The sequence below is a fragment of the Fusarium subglutinans genome (genome assembly GCF_013396075.1).
Source record: "Fusarium subglutinans strain NRRL 66333 chromosome Unknown NRRL66333_c0000089, whole genome shotgun sequence".
Lineage (NCBI taxonomy): Eukaryota > Fungi > Ascomycota > Sordariomycetes > Hypocreales > Nectriaceae > Fusarium > Fusarium subglutinans.
In genome coordinates, this window is record NW_023502152.1 from 160,955 (window position 1) to 182,531 (window position 21,577).

The following is a 21,577-nucleotide window of genomic DNA, read 5'->3' on the forward strand; positions in this document are numbered from 1 at the left end:
CGAGTCGCCTCTTTTCAAGGCGATGTCTGTTCCGCTTTTCGCCGTTTCTTTCCGTTGGGGAGTCGGCTGAACTTGGTTTCTGTTGTCGAGTTTGATCTCCAAGTCTGTAGCAAGGTCCCCAATTTTTTGTTTTCCTCCGAACTTTTTCTTAGCCTCTCGTTATCGGCAAAAGCTGGTGCCGATCCGCCGACACCCCACCAACAACAGGACATCAGTCGCTGGAGATTTCTTCGGTTCTCTCGAGCGATACTTATACTTCTGACTTCCTCGGTTACAACAATGAGATGAGATAAGCGGATTTGCAAGACGATCTTACGACGCGAGGTCGGTCATATACTACGATGATACTATAATCTTATTCTACATACTTCGAATAAAGTCATCACTAAGAGGATTCTCATAATAATAATCATTGCAGTCAATCAATCGCCTGTATTCTAACATTAGACGGCAGGAGACTTAATCTTGTAGACCAAGGAAATGTATTTCTTTTTCCATTTAGGAACCCAATAAGTATAGAGACATAATAATGCTGCTGTGACACTCAAATGAACCGTCATCCATTCTCTCATCCCCTTTAATGACCAAAACACAATAATTACATGCCTTTTTCATGTTGTACATTTCGAATATCTCAACCCCGGTGCTCTATTAATGCGCTCCGCGTGCTCGCTTGGCTCCTCCACCAACCTCCGAATCTCCTCGTGGCCGCTTGTTACCAGGCTGGAAATCGTTGGCACTAGGGTTCATACCACCGCGTCCACCACCACGGCCTCCTCGTCCTCCACGGCCGGCGTTGCCATGTCCACCCTCTTGAGGTCCACTGGCTGCACGTTGGCCAGGAGGCACATAAGCTCCTCCCCTTCCGCGTCCGCCACCACGAGGCATAGGGATGCCAGATCGGACTGGCTGTTGGCCTCCTTGTTGTCCCTGCTGCTGAGGTGCCTGCGTCTGTTGCTGACCTGGCTTAGCAGCGGGTGTTACACCATTTTCATTCTTAGTCGCAAATGGGTTTGGTGCAGCCGCTGTTGCAGCGTCAGCTGGAACAGCGAACGGATTGCTCGTCTTAGGGCCGGGAATTCCACTGGTAGCTGGGGCTGCCGCTGCCGCTGCCGCCTGTGCTGACTTAGAGTCTGAGCCTGCTTGTTGTTGTCCCGCCGGAGTTGCAGCTGGTGTCCCCTGAGCAGCCTTAGCAGCTGCTGCGGGTGTTGCAGGGGATGGTGAAGGAGGCACGGCCGCGACCGAACCTTGTCTGGCCGGAGTAGGCTTTGCCACAGCCGGGGTTGCCGGGGGGGCCACAGCAACCTTGGCTACTTCCCAAACCTCAACCACAGGCTTCTGAGGGGTTTCGGAAACAGCCTTCTCGACTACACTGATCTTGGCATTGGCTGCTCTCAGCTTGTTTTCAGCCATGTTGATGCGTAAAGTTGACTTCTTGGACTCCATGAGCTGGGCTTGATCCCTAGCTGCGGCAATCTTGGGTTCATACTCGGTTTTGAGTGTTGATTCCAGCTCCGCTTTGAGTTTGGAGCTTTCTATCTCAAGCTTCTTCTTGATGTTGGCGGCAACAATATTCTTAACTGTAGGGTTAGTCGCCAAGAATTGTCGAATACCAGTGTCATCAAGCTGAGACAAATCGGTTTGTCCAACGGATGAAGGTGTTGCAGGCACAGCAGGGGCCGCTGCTCTGGCCGGTGTAGCAGGGGGTTGATCTGATGGCTCAGTCTTGGTGACCTCAGCGTGTCTGGCTGTGGGGTTCTCGGCGAGCCAGATCTGCTTTTCTTGCTCAAACTTAAGCTTGAGATCCTCGTCCTTCTTCTTGTATTCCTCTTCCATCTTGCTTCGACTCTCCCTCAGCTTAGCGTTCAGAGTATCCCGCATCCTGTCCGAACGCTCCTTGATAGTGGTTTGAATCTTTGTCTCAACCTCATTGGCCTTCTGTTCAAACTCTGCAGCCTTAGCCTCGGCAGCTGCAACTCTCTCTTCCAAAGCCTTCTTCTCTTCGTCGGAGATACTTGAAGCAGGCTGATCTGTGGAATCGGCAGCTACGGGCTCCGCAGGGGTCTGATCGGTAGTTTGAGCAGAAGCATTGGCAGTGGCATCTTGGAGCTTCTTTGTCGCCTCATCACGCTCAGAAATAGCAGTCTGCAACTCATTGCGGAGGGATTCAAGCTGTTGCTCTGCACCTTGCTTTTGTCCATTGATGGCCTCGAGTTCCTTACGAGCATCGGCAAGCTGTTGCTCAAGCTGAGCAACAACGTCGGAAGATACGGAAGCTTCAGCAGGTTGTGCAGGCTGGGCAGGAGTAGGGGTAGAGTTTGCAGTCTGAGCCTGTTGTCGTAATTGCTCGACCTCCTTCTGGAAGTTTTGTATTTGTTGCTCAAGCTCAGACTTCTGGTTTCTCGATTCCTCCGCCTCCTTCTTGGTACCTTCGAGTTCACTTGTAGCTTTGTCCAAGCTCTCTTGCAGTTGATTGGCACGCTGGATGGCCTCGTTCTTCTCTCCGGTAAGTTTCCTTGATCGTTCCTTGGCCTGCTCAACAATCTTGGCTCGTGTGGTACTCCAGTTGTTTCGCTCACTTTCCATGCTGGTTTCGAGTTCGGTGATCTTGGCCTTCAAGGGCTCCTCACCTTGCTTCAAAGCATCACGTTCGGTTTCCAACTCGGTGATCTTCTCCTTAAGCTGCTCCATCTCAGCGGGGTCAACTCGTCCATACTTGGTCAGAATGCCCTCGGTACGCTTCTGCCATCGGTCACGATCCTCCTGGATTTGCTTGATTTCATCCTCGAGGAAAGACTTCTGAGTCTTGAGCGTGTCGATTTCAGCTTCCAGGGGTTGGATACGGGCCTCCATCTCCTCAATCTTCTTGTTTTTCTCGCCGATCTGGTCTTTGAGTTGCTGATTCTCGTTGCGCAATGTCATACTGCTTTCGCGGTAGATATTGAGCTCATTGAGCTTCTCCATGAGGTCCTGGTGTGCCATTGAAGTGCGACCACTCTGGGCAGCCTGTGTGCGTTCTTGGTCAAGCTTGAGACGTGCCTCGTCTAGCTGTGACTGGGTATACTCAAGTTGTTGCTGGAGTCGCTTGGCCTCTTGAGCCTTAAGATCATACTGAACCTCGAGAATCTCCTTCTCTCTTCGGAGGTAACCGTTGAGTTCCCGGAGACCTTCACTGGCGTCTCCCAGGGGAACTGGCGACATTCTTTCGTCCTCCTCTTCTCCACCACTTCGCTTCTGTTGAAGTGCGGTAACTTGTGTAGTCAGGGTTTCTAGTTGTTGGTGAAGAATCTTGTTCTGGGAGTTGACATCTTCTCTTCGAGTCTTGAGTTCTGCCATCTCCTGCTCCAGCCGCTGTCGACGTTCCTCCCAAGAGCTTTCGCTTTGAGCAAGGGTAACCTTTGCAGAGTCCGCTTCTGACTTGAGCGATGCAGCCTCGCTCTTGAGTGCATTGTACTCAGTTCGTAGTTGCTGAACAAGCTTAGCAGCCTCAGCATGCTTCACTAGTTCCTGCTCATAGTCTTGCTGGGCCCTGGAAGCGATTTCAGCTTGAGCACGTAGATCTTGCTGATGGAAGCGAGTTGCCTCCAGGTGCCTCGCGCTCTCCTCCTTCAATCGCTTCACCTCCTCTTGTAATATGGACTTTTCATCCTCATATCGTCGTGCAACCTCACCCTGAGAGTCACGTAAGCTAGAGAGCTCGGTGTTAGAGCGAGACAACTCCGCCGATAGGTCCTCTGCACGCTGGCTAAGCTCCTTGATTTTGGCGTCCTTCTCCTCAATGATGGCCTCCATCTCTTGTCGGTATTGTTCTTGAGATCCCCGTAGATCCTCAAGCGCCTCTTCATTAGCCTGGCTGAGCTCCTTGAACTGCTCAGCCTGGGTCTTCGCGTTCTCGAGATATGTATTGGCCATGTCCAAATTTCGCTTCAGGTCGGAGATCTCGACGTTGAGATCCTGGATTTCGTTTTCGAGTTGCTGCTGTTGCTCGCTAACCTCAATGGTACCAGGTCGGGGCGTAGGTCGGGGTTGGAGTCTTCCAGCTCGTTCCTCAGCGTTTCGTAACTCAACCGTCAGCTCATCAACGCGAGCCTGAAGGTGATCTCTGCTGGTCTTAGCAGCGACATGCTCCTCACGAATCTGGCTCAGGCTTGTCATGAGTTCGTCAATTCGCTTCTGTGACTCCTTTGACTCGAACTCCTTCCTAAGTTGCAACTTTTTGGTTTCCTCTGCCTCATAACTGAGCTTTCTCTGGGCGTCGCTCAGCTCCTGCTCGAGGCTTTCAATCCTGGCCTGCGCTTTGCGTCGGGCTTCCGAATCAGCCATGTTGCGCTCGTTTTCGATCGATTGCTGAGTTGCTAACAAATTGTTGAGTCGATTCTTTTCCTCGATAAGGTTCTCGTTGTCCTTGCTTAGTCTATCCTGAATGTCCTTCCAAAGCTTTTTCTCTGCCTTCAGGTTCGCAGTCTCATTACGAACGCTATCAAGCAAACCTCTGGCTTCAATAAGTTCTTCAGCAACCTGTTGCGTGCGAATATCTTGCTTAGCAGCAGTCTCGGACAAGGACTGCGCTCGCTTTTGAAGTTCATGGTTCTCACTTTGAAGTGCCACAAAGTTGGTGTGTAACATTTCACGCCTCTCAGACTCAAGGCGGGTTTCGGCTTGAAGTTTAACCTTGTCGGTCTGTAGGCTGTTTCGTTCGGCTGAGAGAGCATCTATCTGGTCGCGTAAATCCTTACGAACTCCGTCCTGCGCCTCGCGGTAGTTGTCATATTCAGACTGAAGCTTGCGCAGTGCCTCGTTTAGAGCCTCGGTTTGCTCAGTTGCCTCGATGCTGGCCAAGGGTAATCGCTCGCCACCAGCAATGGAATTGCGCATCATAGATGCTTCATCACCGTGAACACCCCGTTGCTGCAAAAGCCTTCGGAACATATCACGCTCTGTCTTGAAGCTCTCCATCGTCTTCTTGATAGATCTTGCCTCCTCGGTCATGTGACTAAGTTCCTGCTGAAGCTTCTCAACCATGTCGTGGTCTTGCTTGGCCTGGTGCTTCTCTGCGAGTGCTTCCTCGCTTTCCAGTTGGTTGGCAAGCTCGCGAGTAATGCGAAGAAGCTCTTCGTTCTTGGCCTGCAGAGACTGAATATCCTTGAACACCACCAGCTTCTGCGTAATGAATTGGTGAGTGTCGGACATGTCTGACAGAGCCTCCTCTGAAATCTCTCCTTTCTGTAGCTGTTGAAGTCGGAAAGTTTCTTCATCAGTGAGTCGGTCTGTACCCTTCTCCATGGCGTGGATCTGGAATAATAACATGTTTATCTGAGTACCAAGATCTCGGAGTTGAGTGCGCAGAATATTTGTTTCAGATTGCGAGGTTGCGAGTGCGCTCTCTGCTTTCCTTGCTGCTCGCTTTGCCTTGTCTCGTTCCTCAAAGCTGTTTTGAGACAACTCTGACATTCGAGTAATCTCTTCGCGAAGCTGTTCAGCTTCAGTTTGAAGATCTTGGATCTCGGGGGCCTTTGCTTCTAGAGCAGTCATCATATTATCGAGCTCCTCGGAGAGCTGAGCGTTGCGACGCTTTTCAGTAGTAAGTTGACCCTTCACTCGGTAGAGCTGGTCAAGAGCCTGAGTGGTGGTTATCGTACCCTTAACTCGCATAGACGGTGTAAACGGAGAGGAAGGTGGCATCAAGGAGCCGTTGGCACGAGGAGTTTCTGGTGCAGATTCGGGTGGTGGTGCGTGCTGCTCCATACGAGCCTGAAGCTCGTCAATTTCGGACAGGAGTTGGTTGTTGCGTTCCTCCATTTCACCCGTGGTCTGGCGCTCTTTCTCAAGCTCGCCTCGAACGCGTCGGATCTCGTTCTCGTAGTTATCGCGAAGTCGCTCCTTTTCGCTTTCAAGATCATGCACTCGTTCTTGGTGTTTCTTGCTCAGCTGGTTAGACATCTCAACCAAACGTTTCTGAGCTTCAAGCTCATGCTTATAGCTCTCGATTGTCTGCGCAAAGGTTCCCTCCTGGTTCTGAACCTTCACCAAAGCTTCATCCGCCTTGGCTTGCATGGCGTCGAGTCGAGTGCGGAGCTGCTGTTCTGTTCTCTTTAGGGATTCAACCTGAGATTGAATGTCTTCATTTTGTCGCTGGAGCTCGGCAATACGGGCACCCTTTTCCTTTCGGTACTTGAGGCCCTCCTCGCTCTTGGTCTTGAGTTCATTCTCTAGCCATTCGCTGTTCTTTCGGGCAAGATCGAGCTGTTGTTGCAAGGATTCTTCTCGGTACTTCGCACTATTGAGCTGGCCCCGTGCGTTCTGCTCCGATTGTTGCAGTGCGGTGATCTCGCGAGAAAGCTCGACATTACGCTGGTGCTGCTTCGTGAGTTCTTCAGTGATAGTCTGATCGCGCTTGTTGTTGGATTCAATAATGCTCAGGTTGGTTCGGTTCGAAGATTGGAGGGTTTCAATCTTGTCATTCAGGGCCTTGACCTCAGCATCGTAATCCGATTTCTTAGATTTGAAAACTTGAAGTTCGTTCTCGAGAGATTGTCGCTTCGTTTCTGTGGGGCAAGCGAATGTCAACAACCATCTAGCTTGGTTTCGCAGTCTGTTAAAACATACCTTCGTCCTTGAGCAGCTGCCTAGCCTCTTCAACATCTTTGAGGGCCTTGTCCGCAGTAGCTTTGAAAGTTTGCGATCGCGTTTCAGAGCTGCGCACCGCGTTCTCCAGTTCAATGTCGGTCTGGAGCTTTTCGGCGTAGAGGGTATCAAACTCGTGCGCTTTGGCTGCGACAGCCTGCAAAACAAGATTGACGAGCTCAACGGTCGGTTCTGTCGCTAGAGACGCGATGACAGGCTGGTCGAGGCCGAGGTGGCCTGCGACGTAGCCAATGTCCACGTCTGCGGCCGCCATGGTCGAGGTCGGATCAGGTCGATAGCGCGATACTCGTCATTACCGCAGCTACGCGCTCGAGGAGGAAAGCCAAATTAAAGAGAAACCCAAGTCTACGTCGGTTGTCGCTTCGATATGTGTCTATCAGATCAACAAATGAGGGTGAGACGTTGATGAAGTTCTCCGACAAAGGAAATGGAGCCTTTGTTGTTGGAGAGACTAGGAAATTTGGAGCTCCAAAGCTGAGATGCAACACGCCAACGTTTGCTACTGGGGAAGCAACGGGCACGGGCCAGCTGCAGGTGGAAGCTGCCTTTGTACGGCGCCCAGTTTTTCCGGCCACCACACGCTCACCCTACACCTTGAGCCTCAATCACACGCTGTCGTAACGTTATGGATATGAGGTGGTGTGGAAAAGCACCTACTAATGCATGTCTTCTCTAGTTAATTATTAGTGAAGAAACTGTGAGCTACTCTTGTAAATTGCAACCACATTGTGTCTATGGGTCGAATGCGCTTGCGTCCCACGAGACATACCTAATCTGAAGTCTCACCCATTTCTCACAGCCAGATCGGTATCGCAATGTGCAACCCTCCGAAGAGAATATAAAATATCATGGATCAAATATAATCAAAGGTCCTTACTAACATTAAAACTACAAATCTGTCTGGTATCCACCAACAACCCATGATTGAATTACTTCTATTACCAAAAAGCAACCATAACGCCACTCCTTGAAGCCATTCCAAGAATAGAGGAGATCAATGTCCTTCTATCGACTACGTATATTCGAATCCAACTCATAAGCCTCCACAGGCCCTGACTGAAAACCCATTCCATGGAGGCCAGAATATGCTGGCGCAGGACTCACCGGCGACACATATTCTGATTGTGCTGGTGAATTACCCCAGTTAGACTTTGCAAGGTGAGCCTGAAGCTCAGCTGTGGGCGCATGATTAGGAGGGAGCTCTGAAATGCCCTGCCCCCCGCCAAGTTCGGGCTTGAAGGAAGTGGTCGATGACAATTCGGAAACAATTGGGGGTGCAGTGTGTCCCTTGATATAAGCACTATTGCCCATGAGCTCTGGATGCCCAGTATATTCTGGAGGTCCGTCGGCGTCGTTGGAGAGTTCTTCGCCCTTGGCTTGACGTTGACGCTTTCTTCGAATACAGAGGAATAGTCCCGCGCCAAGAGCGGCAACCACGACAGCGCCAGCAACTCCTCCAGCGATCGGCGCGATACTCGTCTTTGATTCATCCTCCTCCTTTATCCTCATGGCTAGGGTCAGACTGTTTTGCAGTGTTCGAACTAGAAGTTGCAGTTGGGCCAGCTGAACCAGTCATTCCTGGAACCGTTGTCCCTGGGCCAGCTCCTGAACTAGCAGTCGGATACGACTGGAAGATCGATTGGCTGACAGTAGCAACAACCAAACTCTCGGCGGCGCTGCAATAGTACCGAAAGACGTCGATGGCGGATGTGACGTTGGCAATGTGAGTGCTATCGCAGTAGTCCTTGACTCGCTCAGTTAAACTGCTAGAGATGATCTTTGACATCCCTGACTTTATGCAGATGCATGAAGCCAGCTCTTGAGGACCGTCTCCACATAGCCAGGAGCTTTGCTACACTGTTATTAGAGACAGGATCATATGTAGAAACATTGGGACTCACCTCCATGACTGCAGAAGCTATCCCTGACTGGGCACATTTGTTGAGACTTGAAATGCGGCATGGCTGTGATGTAGTATGACACTGATAGTAGCAACATTAGAATGACTCTATCAGATATGATTCAAGACTCACTATCTCCAGGAGGCCCTTTCGGGGGTGTAAAGGACGTTGTGCCGTCGTTCATCTGACAGAATTCGCTGTAGAAGTTCTGGGCCGAAGTGACGTCTCCGTTGTTGGAACATGAATACTTCACGGCACTCTTAAGTGTTGAAGTAATATCTTGAACAGCATCTTTCTTGTTACAGACACACGGCGCATTCAACTCTGCAGCTTCAGGGCACCTTGACGATCCCTATAATTCATGTTAGACAGGCCAAGCCTCCATCACTGGACTTTGGAAGCTTTCATACAATATTGACCACGGCGTATGATAATCCCGACTGCGCGCAAGGAGGGAGATATGCCAACTCAGGAAGATCTGTTATATATACCTCCACAATATTCTTGGTTGGCGAAAAGAAAGTGATGTGTTCCTCCTGGCTGCAGTACTTCTGCATCAGCTTGGACGCACTTGATAAATCCTCCGTCGCGCTGGAGCCGCAGCTGTATTGTATATCGGTCGAGATCGATGAGGCAACTTCGTCCATTCGAGTCGAGCAGATGCATTTCTGTAATTCGGTTTCTGAGTCCCCGCACATGGTCGAGTATGTCTGCATCCCGACATTGTATAAGATTGCGCTGGAAACACATGGCGCCTAAACAGTCAGTATTGCTCTGATGCTCTTCCCAGGTGCCGTAACAAGTAGGTAAAGATCTCGAGGTCAGTCACGTAAGAGACATCTTTTGCGGTAGTCAGGACAGCCAAGCCCAACAGACCGATCCACGAGAGGCCGTGTAAGTGCTTCATTGTATAGACTAACACTATAATAAAAAAAAAAACACACCAAAAAGCACAGAAAACAATGAAACAAAGATCCTCACACTCAGCGGCGCCCAATAACGTTCCGTCTCGAAAAGGAGTCCTTCATCTTGCCAACAGCCAGACTATTCTGTAAAATGCCCTATTGTCCTGGTGTGAAGCCTCAAACAGCGCCTCTTGAGTCTAGATACAAATTGGGTCAGGACCCCTGAGGCTAGCTGAGATAACTTGTCTACCTTCAACCTAGCTTGTACAGGACACCATCAGCTGCATTTCATCCCACCACCCGAGCATATAGTGAGTCAGGTCCTGCATCTAAAGCAAAGAATAGAGTTATCTCATGCTTAAAGAGAAAACTACTCAGATGAGACAGCTGCTGAGAGTTTATAAACGAAGTGTTTCATAGTTGAGGGTGCGTGCAGAAAAGGTCGACTCAACCATCACAAGACGTTGGCTTTTCTTAGCGCCCCTGGGCTGCATGCTTTTTGTTCGACCAGAGCAACAGACAAACGATTTAATTTCCCTTGAATAGAGAGGCTGAGTCTCACCAAGTTATATACTGAAACTAAAACTGGATGGAGATGGAATTATCCTTTAATCAAGAGCTCAATGTTTCATAGTTGACTCAGGTCTCACACGTTATTTCCAAAGTGTGTTTCGATGACCAAAACACTCGTTTGTCTCAACTGGTCCCAGTGGAGGTCAAAGCGATACCTGAATTGGGAATCAAGACTAGCCGGTGGATGCATACTCCTGATCGAGCTAGCCCCCGCGCCACACGGATAGTGACTGAAGCGCACCTCGGACCATTGGCTCTCCTGAACTGACCTCCAGGTTCAGTAACTAAGACAATGCCAAGGATTGAATCACTCACGACATGAGACGAGTCAGCGACGAGAGCAGGCGACACGACAGCGCATACTGTGAGAATGGTGATCATTTGACCAACAGGTGATGGAATAGAAGGCGATCAACTGATGTGGTGAAGAAATGGCTTTGCAGTCTCGATAGAGTTACCCGAACATGAGTCTACTAACCCAGGTCTTGTCTAAGTGTTGGCCGGGTACGTAACTTTCCAGGTTCTCCGGCTCTTAAGACCGCGGCAGTTAATTTTCCCTTTACCATGACGTCGACTTTTCCCTTCAATCCGATCATATCTCGATGTTGCAACGACGGATCTTGGGTGATGTCAGAATAGCGACGATCTAGCTTCAAGACAAGGTGTTTTCCTTGGTAGTGTTTATGGTTGTTGTAGACCTCCAAACTTTGAAGGTTGCATCAAGAGGAGCCATCCAAATTTTCACGTCGATCACTCAAGAATTGCATGGCTATGGAAAGTATGTATCAAAATTATTTGGTAGATTGTTCGTTGCTGTACTATAGTAATAATATGGTAGCTGTTATCCCTCAGCTGTGATATTGGTGGTATCCCGTAATCCGTAATTGTCCGGTGCCATTGCATACATGTCCATAACGCCTTGCTAATACTCAGAAAACATAAGAAACCATTATGTGGCTAGTATGGCGGTTGCTGCGAACTTGGCTAGTGTCCCAACTCCCGCTTTAAAAAAAGCACTATGATATCAAAGACAAAAAGAAATATTCGTAGAGTGGTAATATGTAAGCGTTTATAGGACTCGCACAATCTTGGGAACACGATACCGCGAGGGGCTGTCGTAGTACTCGCTGATCATGCCGCCCTGAAGACCCATAGGTCTCCGGGGAGGCAATCTTCCGTTGACACTCTGGTCTCGTGCGGAAGCTGTCTTGCGCGAGTCGCGGCTATGCTCACGCTTATCTTGTCGCTCTGAGGAGACTTGGCGGGAGCGTTCAGAGTTATGTGTCTCAGAGGAAGATGTCCTGGAACTGGCGCGAGATCGGGATCTTCGAGGGCTTGCGTGATCCCAGCCAATGGGCTCTTCCGAGATTTCGTCAAGGAGATCATCATCGCTGTCCTCCTCGTCGCTTTCAGGGTGGAAGGTACTGTTGAGGGTCTCCCAGAGATCAAGACCAAGATCGTCCCAGATGACGACAGCCTTGAATAAACGACGGCAGGCTTGTGTGCCAGCAGTCTTGTTGAGCCTGGCAAAAGACTCGAGCTCGCCTAGGCTAGGTAGGTTCTCCCAGGCAATGGAGATCTGATCGGATTGGTCCTTGAAGGGGGATCGCTCAAGGTAGTAGAGGAGGAAGTCTGAAGTTTCGGCCTTGGTTGCGAATTCAGCTTCCTCGAGAGCCTGCAGGCGAAGCTTCTCTTCTTTGTCCTTTTGCTCCTGTTCTTGTTGCTGCCTCTGCTTGCGTCTCTTGGGTACACCAAAGAGTGGGACCTTGGGGACGTTGGAAGTGGTTCCTCGGAGCATCGTTGCGGTGTTATGAGTTGGTGTTGACGTTGTCGAGGTGCTGTATTGGTATATATGGCTGAGCCAGGTCGGCTGATGAGCTGGAGGGGTAGGAATGGGTTGTTGGTCGACGGGGAAGCAAACAAGACAATATGCGTGTCAGGTTGTTGCTATTAAAGGATGTTTATGCATGCGTGTATGCAAGGTGAGAGAGAGCACAAACACGACCCAAGCTTGTTAGACGTTTCAAGAGACCAGCTCGTCGAAGCTTTTGGATTTAGTACTGCTCTAGGGAGATGCAGCTGGAAAGCAGAATGTCTTGATGGGAAGAGCAAGATGGGAAAAGTTGAAGTGGTAGGGGTGCTGGCAGATGGATATATGAAGAATTGGATTGGATCGAAATGAATGACACCCTGGGCCTTGTTCCTGGTCCTTTTTGTTTGTCTTTTGTTGTGTTGCGCTGACTAGCCCGGGACCGGGGGGTGTAGGTAAATGTGATGAGGATCCGCGGTTATTTTGGTGGCAGAGGTGAGGTGAGGTAGCCCGTGCTTGTACTGTAAGGTACTGTAATAGGTGGTAATTGTATTCTCGGTTTCGGAACTTCGCGGATTGGTTGGTGATCGTGGAAAAGAGAGATCAGCGCGTTTGAGAAACGGGGGAATAGAGGATGCTTTTAACATCTTTGTTTCTGGCTGCTTGCTTTTTCTCTTCCGACCCCTTGGCTCGTAAAATCTACTCCTTTCAGCCCACCTCAGGTTTAAGTTGTTGTTTTAGGCTGGGCTGGGCTGGGCTGGGCTACTGTAGCCTCAGCCATCAGCTGTAGGTACCCCCCTCTAGTGCAGGTCCGTAATTCCATTTACCAAAAACGCCAGAGCGGATCCGTGTCATCATTGAGAATCAGAAGCTGCTGGAGACATGACCTGGAGGCGCCCAGCCTGGGCTTGCGATGGCTAATTTAGTCGCAACGGTGTCGGTGTACCTAGGTGGGTGAGAAGGTTACTCACTTCATGTACTGTACTGTCGCAGTGTATGTACGAGGCCCGGGCAGTGCTACAGAGTTCTGCTAAAATGATCACCCACTGATTTTCCCCTTGTCTTTCCCAAAAGTCTGGTCTGCCAAGAAGACAAGCGAGTAAGGCGCACCAGTCGCCAGAGCAGAAGACCCCAGCAGAGTGAGGCATCAGCGGGTTTACCTGAACCTAGGTACGGTAGCGAGTTTTGATCCTTGTCCCGTTTTGTCTTTCATTGTCTCTCCGATGCATCTGATTTCTGGTTTGTCTCATCCCGAGTTTGGGGGTTGTTCACGAGGATGCTTCGTGAGGATCAGTCGACAATTCTATTGGTTTCGAGTCGATACAGTACGGTTACGAACAGACGGTTCAACATTAGCCGGCTGGAGGGGCGCCAAAGCCAAACCGTACTGCACAGTAAGTAAACTCGGAATAGAGGCTATTTGCTTTTCCCCAGCTCCCGCTCAGCCCTTGAACTGTTGAAATGAGTTGTCTCGTCAAGACGAGGTAAGAAAAACTCATGGCCTCTCGCCGAAGCGACTAAAAGACTTGAGTAAGCTTAGGATATTTTATCATAACTCTAGACTATATTATTTTGGCACTCTGAATACACGTCAGAAGTTTTCTTACTCCCTGAAGGCTTGTCAACGTTTATTCATCTGAGTTGACGTGGTTGTCAGACGTCCCTGATCGGCATGTGAGTTCGCCGAACCCTATAACCCAACATCTTACGAGCCCGGCAATGTCTCGTTTTGCCGGGTTACGGGTTAGCTCTTTGCCAGAGGAATGCGGTATTCGCTCGAATCACCGCTCTCTTCTCTTGTATTGTCTGGTCTGTCTCGCCTTTCTATTGTGAAGCTTTCCATTGTAAAACGCGAGGCGTTGCTGCTCGTCATGAATTTTGCCTAATCCTCCGCGGAAGCCGAGTGACCGAACGGATACTGTTCGTTTGAAACCACTGTTTGCTGCAGCCATTACGGTCTTGGATGCCTAATTGGTTATCACGAGCAGAGACAATAAGACGCTATTTCTGTTAGGTGCAGCAACATCAGGATTATTGTGAGCGTTCCGTGATTCCGACTCCGTCCCGTCATTAGTGTCAGTACCCGCCAGTTCCTAGTCTCCGCTGCAGTACGATCCCGCCCGTGCGAAGGAGCAGTCCTGGCCTGAGCCCTGAGGATGATTTAGATGGTGGATGTACCTGGTCGGCCCGTCAAAAGGAGGCACGGACACAGATGGACAGGTCACGCCAGCCAATACTACTGCACCCTAGGCATCTCGCACGGTTGGGGCACCCTTGGGACTGCTCATGATAGGTCGGCTTCTGTTCCGGAGGCATAAATGGGACAAGGCAGGGGAAGAGACGAGACGAGGCGAGACCCCAAAAGCAAGGGACAAGTACTTTGTAACGAGCCAGCCTGAGCCAGGAGAGAGAAGAGAGGAGAGGGAGCGCTGAAACGCCAACAATTGGTAGCATTCCCCGTGTCCCAGGAACCCGGAACAAGAACGACAATCTGCCTTTTTCCCGGCATCGCAAACTAGGCCCTATCCTGTCGAGTAACTTTCTGAATGTCCAGTGTCCACGCAATCAATAAATGGACCGCCGACGCCAAGGCTTTGAAACTGTAGCCTCCCTCTACCACGGCTAAAGCCATCGAGGCGCAACTTTGTCCTCAATAAGTATGTATGTACACCATGTGGCACTTGACTCGTCGTTGAGGCTTCAAGTGCCTATCCAAAATCCACTCACCACTTCTGGGCACCCCCGCTTTGCTCAAACCAGAATGCGATCAGCGAATCCCCAGCTTGTGCAGCGTCTAGACTCCCAGGCTAGCCCGACCCTTTGAAGCTATCCCTAGCTGTTCTTTCACGCCAGTCATAGCTCAATGTATATTTTGATATCAGATCAGATCAGTTGCACTAATAAAACCTCAACCAACAAGACTGTTGAAGTCCACAGCACGAGGCGTCTGTGTTTACGAGTCCGCCGCTTTTCTGATCCCACTGAACTACCAATAACTGTTTTTTCACAGGCGTATTCGAGGCTTGTTCGTATCCCACAAGACGACCTTCCACTACACTACCGCACCTCAAACGAGCTACCATGACTTTTCGCCCGGACTCTGCCCGTAGTCAAACCCTCCACTTCGGTCCGCGATGGGGACCGGAGGCTAACCCACATAACGGCTCCGCGCTTCCACGCAATCCTCCGGTGACGGAAGTCCCTGAGATACCCGTCGCTCGAAACAGTGACATTCCATGAAACCTTCTCTCTTTCTTCGGTCTCCCCAGACTCATACTTTTTCCATGCCTCATCTGACGGCATATACCTAAAGGGCGCTTCCGCCGAGAAGGAAGAAACGTCCAGAAGGAAACTCTGCCTGGGCTTTGCATACGTAGCACGTTCTCTGTACCGTCTGTCGAAGTTAAAGGGCGCGGCTACATTCCAACCATCCCCCTACGCGCAACTCCTACCCCGAAGAGGAATCACCTCTCGGGTAACTCGTAAATCCCCCAGTCCGAGGGCGACAGCTGCGGCAGCGGGTAGATGAGGCTCCTAGTCAAGATTAAGCAATCGTCAAAGCTGTCATGGAATTCAGCAATGAGGCCTGTGCATTAGGCTTCGAGTGTGACGTCTATTCAGAGATGTTTTTCGGTCACTGGATGAACGAGTATAAGGATTGTGGCTGAAGTCTCTTTCTCCCTGAACAAACTCTCACTCAAGATCAGTAAACAAAATACATCGAGGGTCTACTCGTGGAATGAAAAAGGTCTCGGCGATCAGAACAATGCCGAACAAAAGACAATCGACTCTATTGTCATCTCTTTCAAGACTGGTCTCGCTCTTTCGATGTTGTCCCTGAGAGCCGATTAAGATCAGACAAAGCTTGGATGAACTATGACCAACAGCATAAATAAATCAGGCACAGGTCCCTTGAATGGGTAATTTCAACGTGATTGAATTTTGCAAACTCAAAATTGCCTAGATTCTATTCCCATCTTCAACCTCAGTCTTAACAAGGGTATATCACATACCTACAGACATTCATGGCATGTTTGGCATAACGGCATAAACATTGTTTCTCTTAGCTGTTCATGCAAGTCACAGCAAACACCGCTATGCCATCCGTGCGAACTATCTCTGCCTAATGCCTGATCTACCCGTCTAATTTAGGTGACATGATCCTCCTCCATCTTTCATAGACCCGTGCTAGCAGCTGCCTTGCCGATTCAAGACCCCAGAATCTGGTAATTAGTGTGCGCCATACCAAAAACCGCCGCGTTCGATAGCCCCGAAATTCGCGGCGGCGGCATGGTTCTGTGCAACCGAGCATCCAAAGTTAAAAGCCTTATGCTAAGCGAGCTGGAAATAAGAGAATTGCTTGGGCTCGTTGAAGGGGAGACTAATGCACGCACGTCTATGTACCAAAGATGCCTTGCGATGTTGACGATATTGGAAAGCGGCTTTTTCTTTGAACGCCGGAGCAAAGCTGGCGACTAACGGCCTTATTGGAGCATCTAGCCATTGCCAAGAAAGAACTAACGAATACTAGGTAGGCAAGCCCCTATAGGTAGGGAATGAAGAGTTCCGGCATAAGATAAGCTATCTCTCGAAATGCTTCATATGGCCATCTCGAGAGGCAGATTTTGGGTCTTGGCAGCCAATTGAAGATAACGGCAAGGACCTTCTTCCCATGGATTAAACGAACGGGCTTGACCAAATCGTTGGCTTTGATAGTGATGGATCCTTGAGTTTGCAGCCTAAGGGATCGGATGGATAATGGAGTCCTTACCAAGACTTTACTAACCTCTAGCACGAGGCACTCAATATTGACAGCAACCATCAAAAAGACCGTGGAATTGACGCAAAGGACTGTTCAAGAGATGGAGTTCTTGGCTCTTGGCAATAATTTCATACCATTCTTCGCATCTTGTGAAAGTCACATCGAAGCAATCATCATATGGCTTGGCCGCCCAAAGCCTCCTGATCGCTTAGGACTGGATCTCCGAGGAGCTTCTCCGAGAAAGAACCCACGGCGTGTAAGATTATGCACATGATATTGATGTGAGGGGCTTGGTGAGTTCTTTTTGTTCGAGGAATCAACCGGGGGTCGAGCTGGGCGAGACTACAGACATGAACTAATGGGTATAATACAACATGCTCAACACTGCCGCAATGTAGAGTCTCTGGATGGTTAGAGAATGTCCAAACTCGGGTCTTTATAATATCGAGGTTCCTGATTTAGACATTGTTGTGTTATCTTTGAAGCAATAGCAATCTGTGGGAGGATTTGAGTGACACAGTGATGGATGTTTGCAAAGTTCTCAACGAGGTAGTTATGCCCAAACAACAAAACCCAGTATCAAGTGTGCAAACAATCGCAACAACGAATGAGTCGCCTAATTGCTATGCTAGGAGCCTGGGGCCGGAATATATGAGTTTCCCATGGTTTCCTGGCACAAGCCAGCAACTACTTCGAGGTGAATAGACTCGACTTCATTTGCAGTTATTTTCATGGAACCGTTTTTGTGCACTCTTTCATGTAGTATTCACCACTTTGTTTGTCTAAAGCCGGTCACTTGTGGTGCTGAAAGTGCTAGAATTGTTGACTCTGTCAACTGTGAATACCCTCACTTCCCAGCAGTGGCAGCTTGGGCTAGCACTGCCGTGCAGCTGCCAGAGCACTTCCCACTGGGCGGTTGCTGGGCAGTGAATTTCACATCAACATTTCAAAACAGGCAGAGATTTGTTTCATTTTCATTTCATCAAACTCGTCTGCGCCGGTTCCACAACATTGCTCATCTTTCGCTTCACTTCACAACAGTCGTTAATGAACCACTGCACTTCATCGTCTGCATCCCTTCACTAACTTCACCATTTCTACCACAAAACTCTCAAGTAATCACTGATATCAGCAAGGCCCAGTCACCATGTTCCGCCGTCACTCCCGTCTTACTTATGACCCGAAGCAATTTCCCAACTACCGCCCCTACCCCGAAACCGGTTTCGAGCGCCTCATCAAGGAGTGCCCGAATGTATTTCACTTCATTGCTTTCACAATCAAATTTCAGATTTCTATTTTCAGTATCATTCTGGAGTGGTTCTGTATGATGCTTCGCAGTCCTCTCCAGTACTCCAAGCACAACGATTGGATCGTCGGCCACTACGAGGCAAGCCCTACTACTTCTCACATGCTCTGGGGAGCCTTCATCACTGCCTGGTCCTTTCACTTCATGTACCGTATCGGAAAAGCTGTTTGTGAGGTGATCATTGATGCCTATGACGACCCTGTGTGGGCTCTTTACGAGATCTGGGATCTCGGGGTGTCCTCGCAGTTCTTTCTTGTCCGCACCATCTTTTTCATCCTCACTACCATCTTCAAATTCATCTGCTTTTGGACCGTCTTCCTCTTCAACATGTCGACATACTCATTCGTCGTCTGCCTCGCCCTGCTCTGCGCTGTTGCCATGTGGCAGCTACACTATTACTTTTTCGTGTATCGCCCTCAGGAAGTGCCTGAAGAGATCTTGTATGAGTCCCCCCAGAAAGAAGTTCTTTCTACCCCCGACAGACCTGGCCGCTGCTTTCGAGTACCTACACCTTCTACTGGGTCGTCCACTTCCTCCCGATCATCACCTGGGCATAGTCCACCTCACCTTCGACCCCGACCATCAAACAAACCCCCTGGCGCTGCATACGTCAACGTATCCCCCAAAGCCATACAAAAGCTTCATGACGAAGGAGTCTTCGTCCCAGAACCCACCAGAGCTGCCGACTACTCTTGGCTGGAACCCTTCGCATTTAAACGCCCTACCAACTTCAGCCGATCTGATGCAAAGGCGCACTTCCGAAGAGTTAGAGAAATCGAGAGGAAGAAAGGCATAATATCAAACAGCCCTGACCCTTATAAGGACGATCCTCCCTCTCCTACTGTTATTACAAAGACCGCGTGGATTTATTCTAACATGGATGCTGTCAATCGACTGCTTCGAAACATCACAGACGATATCACCGAGATGAACATCCTGCTTAACACTTTCAAAGACAAAGGCAGCGTCAAGCCCCTTCCCGACGCCTCACCTACGATACCATTGTCGCCCCGAACACAACGGCGAAACGCTACTCTCGCTGAGGTAGACCGCATTGGACAAGTAATTAATGACTGTACACGTGAGATCAACATTCTCTCAGAGCGTGTCTATAGCCGCCAGCGCTGGACTGAAGATACGCTGAATCACATCGATCGTCTGGTTGTCCACGCAGGAGATGCCGCTACCCGCGCGATTTGTATAGAAGTCGAAGATTGCAAAAGGCGTGTTGATCTCGCGTTCAAGGGCGTCGATGCGGCAATTGAGAGCTCTAATGAAATTGAAGAATTTTGCGTTGATCGCCAAATAGAACTGGAGGCCCAAGCCAAAAAGTTACGTCGTATGGATCGAACCCAGGCTAAGCATCCTAACATTACAATCATTAAAGACTACTATGGTTGATCACCACCGAGATGTTGACTCATCTTTATCGACTAAACGATTAGCAGAGCGCCATTGTATACATGTACACCACGGAGAGCACTCGCAGATTGAGATTTTGGAGTTCGGGATTATACCCTTTGCTTTGCTACACATATCAGACACTTGCATGGTTGACTACGAAGTCCGGAATATGATATTTTAGGTTGACGTTAAGTATAGCGGTCAGAGTTGACTATTCAGGAATGAATCCGATGATTAATGTCATAACATTTGTTCTCATGCTCCTAAAGTGATCTTTCTTTCTAATCATCTATGATGCTAATCATTGTGAAAAGGCCTACCGTAACAGTAGCTCGCTTATTTATATCAACCAGGCCGCTCACATATAAATAAGGTCTTTCTCTTGAGTTACTCTGTTTATGACAGGTGGCTCACCTTAAGTAGTAGACGCTTTCCAATATATTCATCTCGCATCAATAAGAGCGCTGGGGATGAATAGGAGAGAGGTGAGTGGCCGCTTCTTGAGGTGCCTTCATTGCCTCGGCAAGTCCGAAGGAGCCGGAAACTCCGGTCTATTGAAGCTGGCGTTGTCGACGCGTAAGTGAAATAAGTCGTTCAGCCGGGGTGGTGTATGGTAGTGATAGGATATAGGGACAGAAGCCAGAGCCAGAGCCAGAATACGTTCCGATGAAACTCTAAAGAAAGGAAATAGTGCAAGTAAGATCTTGAACCTATAAGTAAGGTATATGGTGGGAGTTCCGTAACCACTGACTTTGATGTGTGTAATTCAAGGGATATATGCAATCCTCAATGAAGCCGACGATGCCACCCTCAGCCACCGAGACCGGATTCTAATGACTTGAACACAATCACCGTGACAGATACTTCTCGGTGGCGCCTTATAGTTACAGCTACTCATCTTAAAATGAGAGAACACGAAAACGGCTCAAGCTGTTGAGGTACGACTGTGATGCCACAGACCATGCGACCTCAGTGAACGGAGACAATAGCACCATGATATTGACTTTCCTTGATCTTGACATGTACCATTATCGAATGATGCATCGGTTTAGAGAGGTGAGGAGAAGAAATATGTACTCATTGTGGCTATATCTTTACTTGCCAAATCCTCTGTGAACACCTGGGTATCGCACATAACAATCGCATCTCGTCGTCAGGACAGTTCCAGAACCGATCCTCCAGTAAATCCTTCAGGTCAGAAAACTCCCCCAGATCCATAGACTGAACAGATGATCATCAAGACCATCGAGGCACTGGCTAATAACCAGCAGACTCAATACCATGAACCTGCCAGTAAAGACCTCCTTTCTTCCCAACCTCGTCGGCAGCACACTTGACAGATCCACGAGCTGCCATCTCCGTTCCAGCAGAGTACTCCAGAACAGCCTTCTGCATAATCCAAACCACGTCATCATCGCCGACTTTTAATCCCTTGTCAGCACGCACAGCAAAGGCGCACGATCCCGATTTGACGATGTTGACAAGCCCATCTCCCACATCATACTCGCGCTTGTCGTCGGAAGCAGCGGGGATGCTGAAAGTGCCGTTACGAGTACCAAAGGTTGAGAGAAGCGCTGCGCAGTCTCTGTAGTTGGCCCGCTTGGTGCTCTTGGGGGCCTGATGCGCGTTGTAAGTCTTCTTGTCGCATGTACTAAAGGAGTGGTTCCCAGCGGCCCAGTAGGTGTACGGATCTTCGTAGGCGCTGGGTGCTGTGGTTGAGACGGCGATCATGTTATCTTTGGTGGGAGTGGCCGTGGGCGCTGCGGCTGCAAGGCCGATGAAGACCGCGGCAAGGTTGATGAAATGCATCTCGATAGTTGATTTATTAGCGGACGGAAAGAAAGTAGAGAAGTTTGTCGAGGAAAAGAACGGATCGTGGTGAAGAGTAACGGACCAACAGGTGATCAACACCTATGTTAACGAGTGACTGAGAAAGGGAAACGCTGCGCTGCACTGCAACGAGGAGGCTGGGAGAGACACTCAGCAACAGTTAGTTGAAGGGGGAGAGAAAACGAATTATACCCAATCCATGGAGGTGGGAAAGTGGGATGTTTAGATGCGATCACAAGCGGAGATGGTGAGTGTTTCAAGTAGAGTGGATGAGTATGAAACAAGGATCACAATATGCAGAGAGGATGATTTATTCTGAGGGACATGTTGGGAACAGATTGATTAGACTCGGAAAAATTAGTGCTATTTTGCCTTTAAATATATTGAGTCGTAACGAGTGAAACAGGAGGAAGGGCTGTGTTTGTTTAATTGCGATAATCA

General features: G+C 49.4%; 5 protein-coding genes across 5 annotated transcripts; 1 reads left to right on the plus strand and 4 right to left on the minus strand.

Moving 5' to 3' along the window:
- Positions 1–651: 651 nt before the first annotated feature.
- FSUBG_7191 (myosin) lies at positions 652–6,898 on the minus strand (the record flags this gene model as incomplete). Its single annotated transcript, XM_036685470.1, has 2 exons — positions 652–6,545; positions 6,607–6,898. 2 exons carry the CDS (start codon positions 6,896–6,898, stop codon positions 652–654), a joined length of 6,186 nt encoding a protein of 2,061 aa, XP_036537335.1.
- Positions 6,899–7,650: 752 nt separating this feature from the next.
- FSUBG_7192 (uncharacterized protein) lies at positions 7,651–9,193 on the minus strand (the record flags this gene model as incomplete). The annotated part of the gene is made up of 5 exons (XM_036685471.1): positions 7,651–8,167; positions 8,334–8,433; positions 8,547–8,627; positions 8,679–8,898; positions 8,957–9,193. The coding sequence occupies 5 exons, from the start codon at positions 9,191–9,193 to the stop codon at positions 7,651–7,653; spliced, it is 1,155 nt and encodes a 384-aa protein (XP_036537336.1).
- Positions 9,194–11,093: 1,900 nt separating this feature from the next.
- Positions 11,094–11,822, minus strand: FSUBG_7193 (uncharacterized protein; the record flags this gene model as incomplete). The annotated part of the gene is made up of 1 exon (XM_036685472.1): positions 11,094–11,822. The coding sequence occupies one exon, from the start codon at positions 11,820–11,822 to the stop codon at positions 11,094–11,096; it is 729 nt and encodes a 242-aa protein (XP_036537337.1).
- Positions 11,823–17,743: 5,921 nt separating this feature from the next.
- Positions 17,744–19,303, plus strand: FSUBG_7194 (uncharacterized protein; the record flags this gene model as incomplete). The annotated part of the gene is made up of 1 exon (XM_036685473.1): positions 17,744–19,303. The coding sequence occupies one exon, from the start codon at positions 17,744–17,746 to the stop codon at positions 19,301–19,303; it is 1,560 nt and encodes a 519-aa protein (XP_036537338.1).
- Positions 19,304–20,563: 1,260 nt separating this feature from the next.
- FSUBG_7195 (necrosis-inducing factor domain protein) lies at positions 20,564–21,115 on the minus strand (the record flags this gene model as incomplete). Its single annotated transcript, XM_036685474.1, has 1 exon — positions 20,564–21,115. The coding sequence occupies one exon, from the start codon at positions 21,113–21,115 to the stop codon at positions 20,564–20,566; it is 552 nt and encodes a 183-aa protein (XP_036537339.1).
- Between the last annotated feature and the right edge of the window lie 462 nt (positions 21,116–21,577).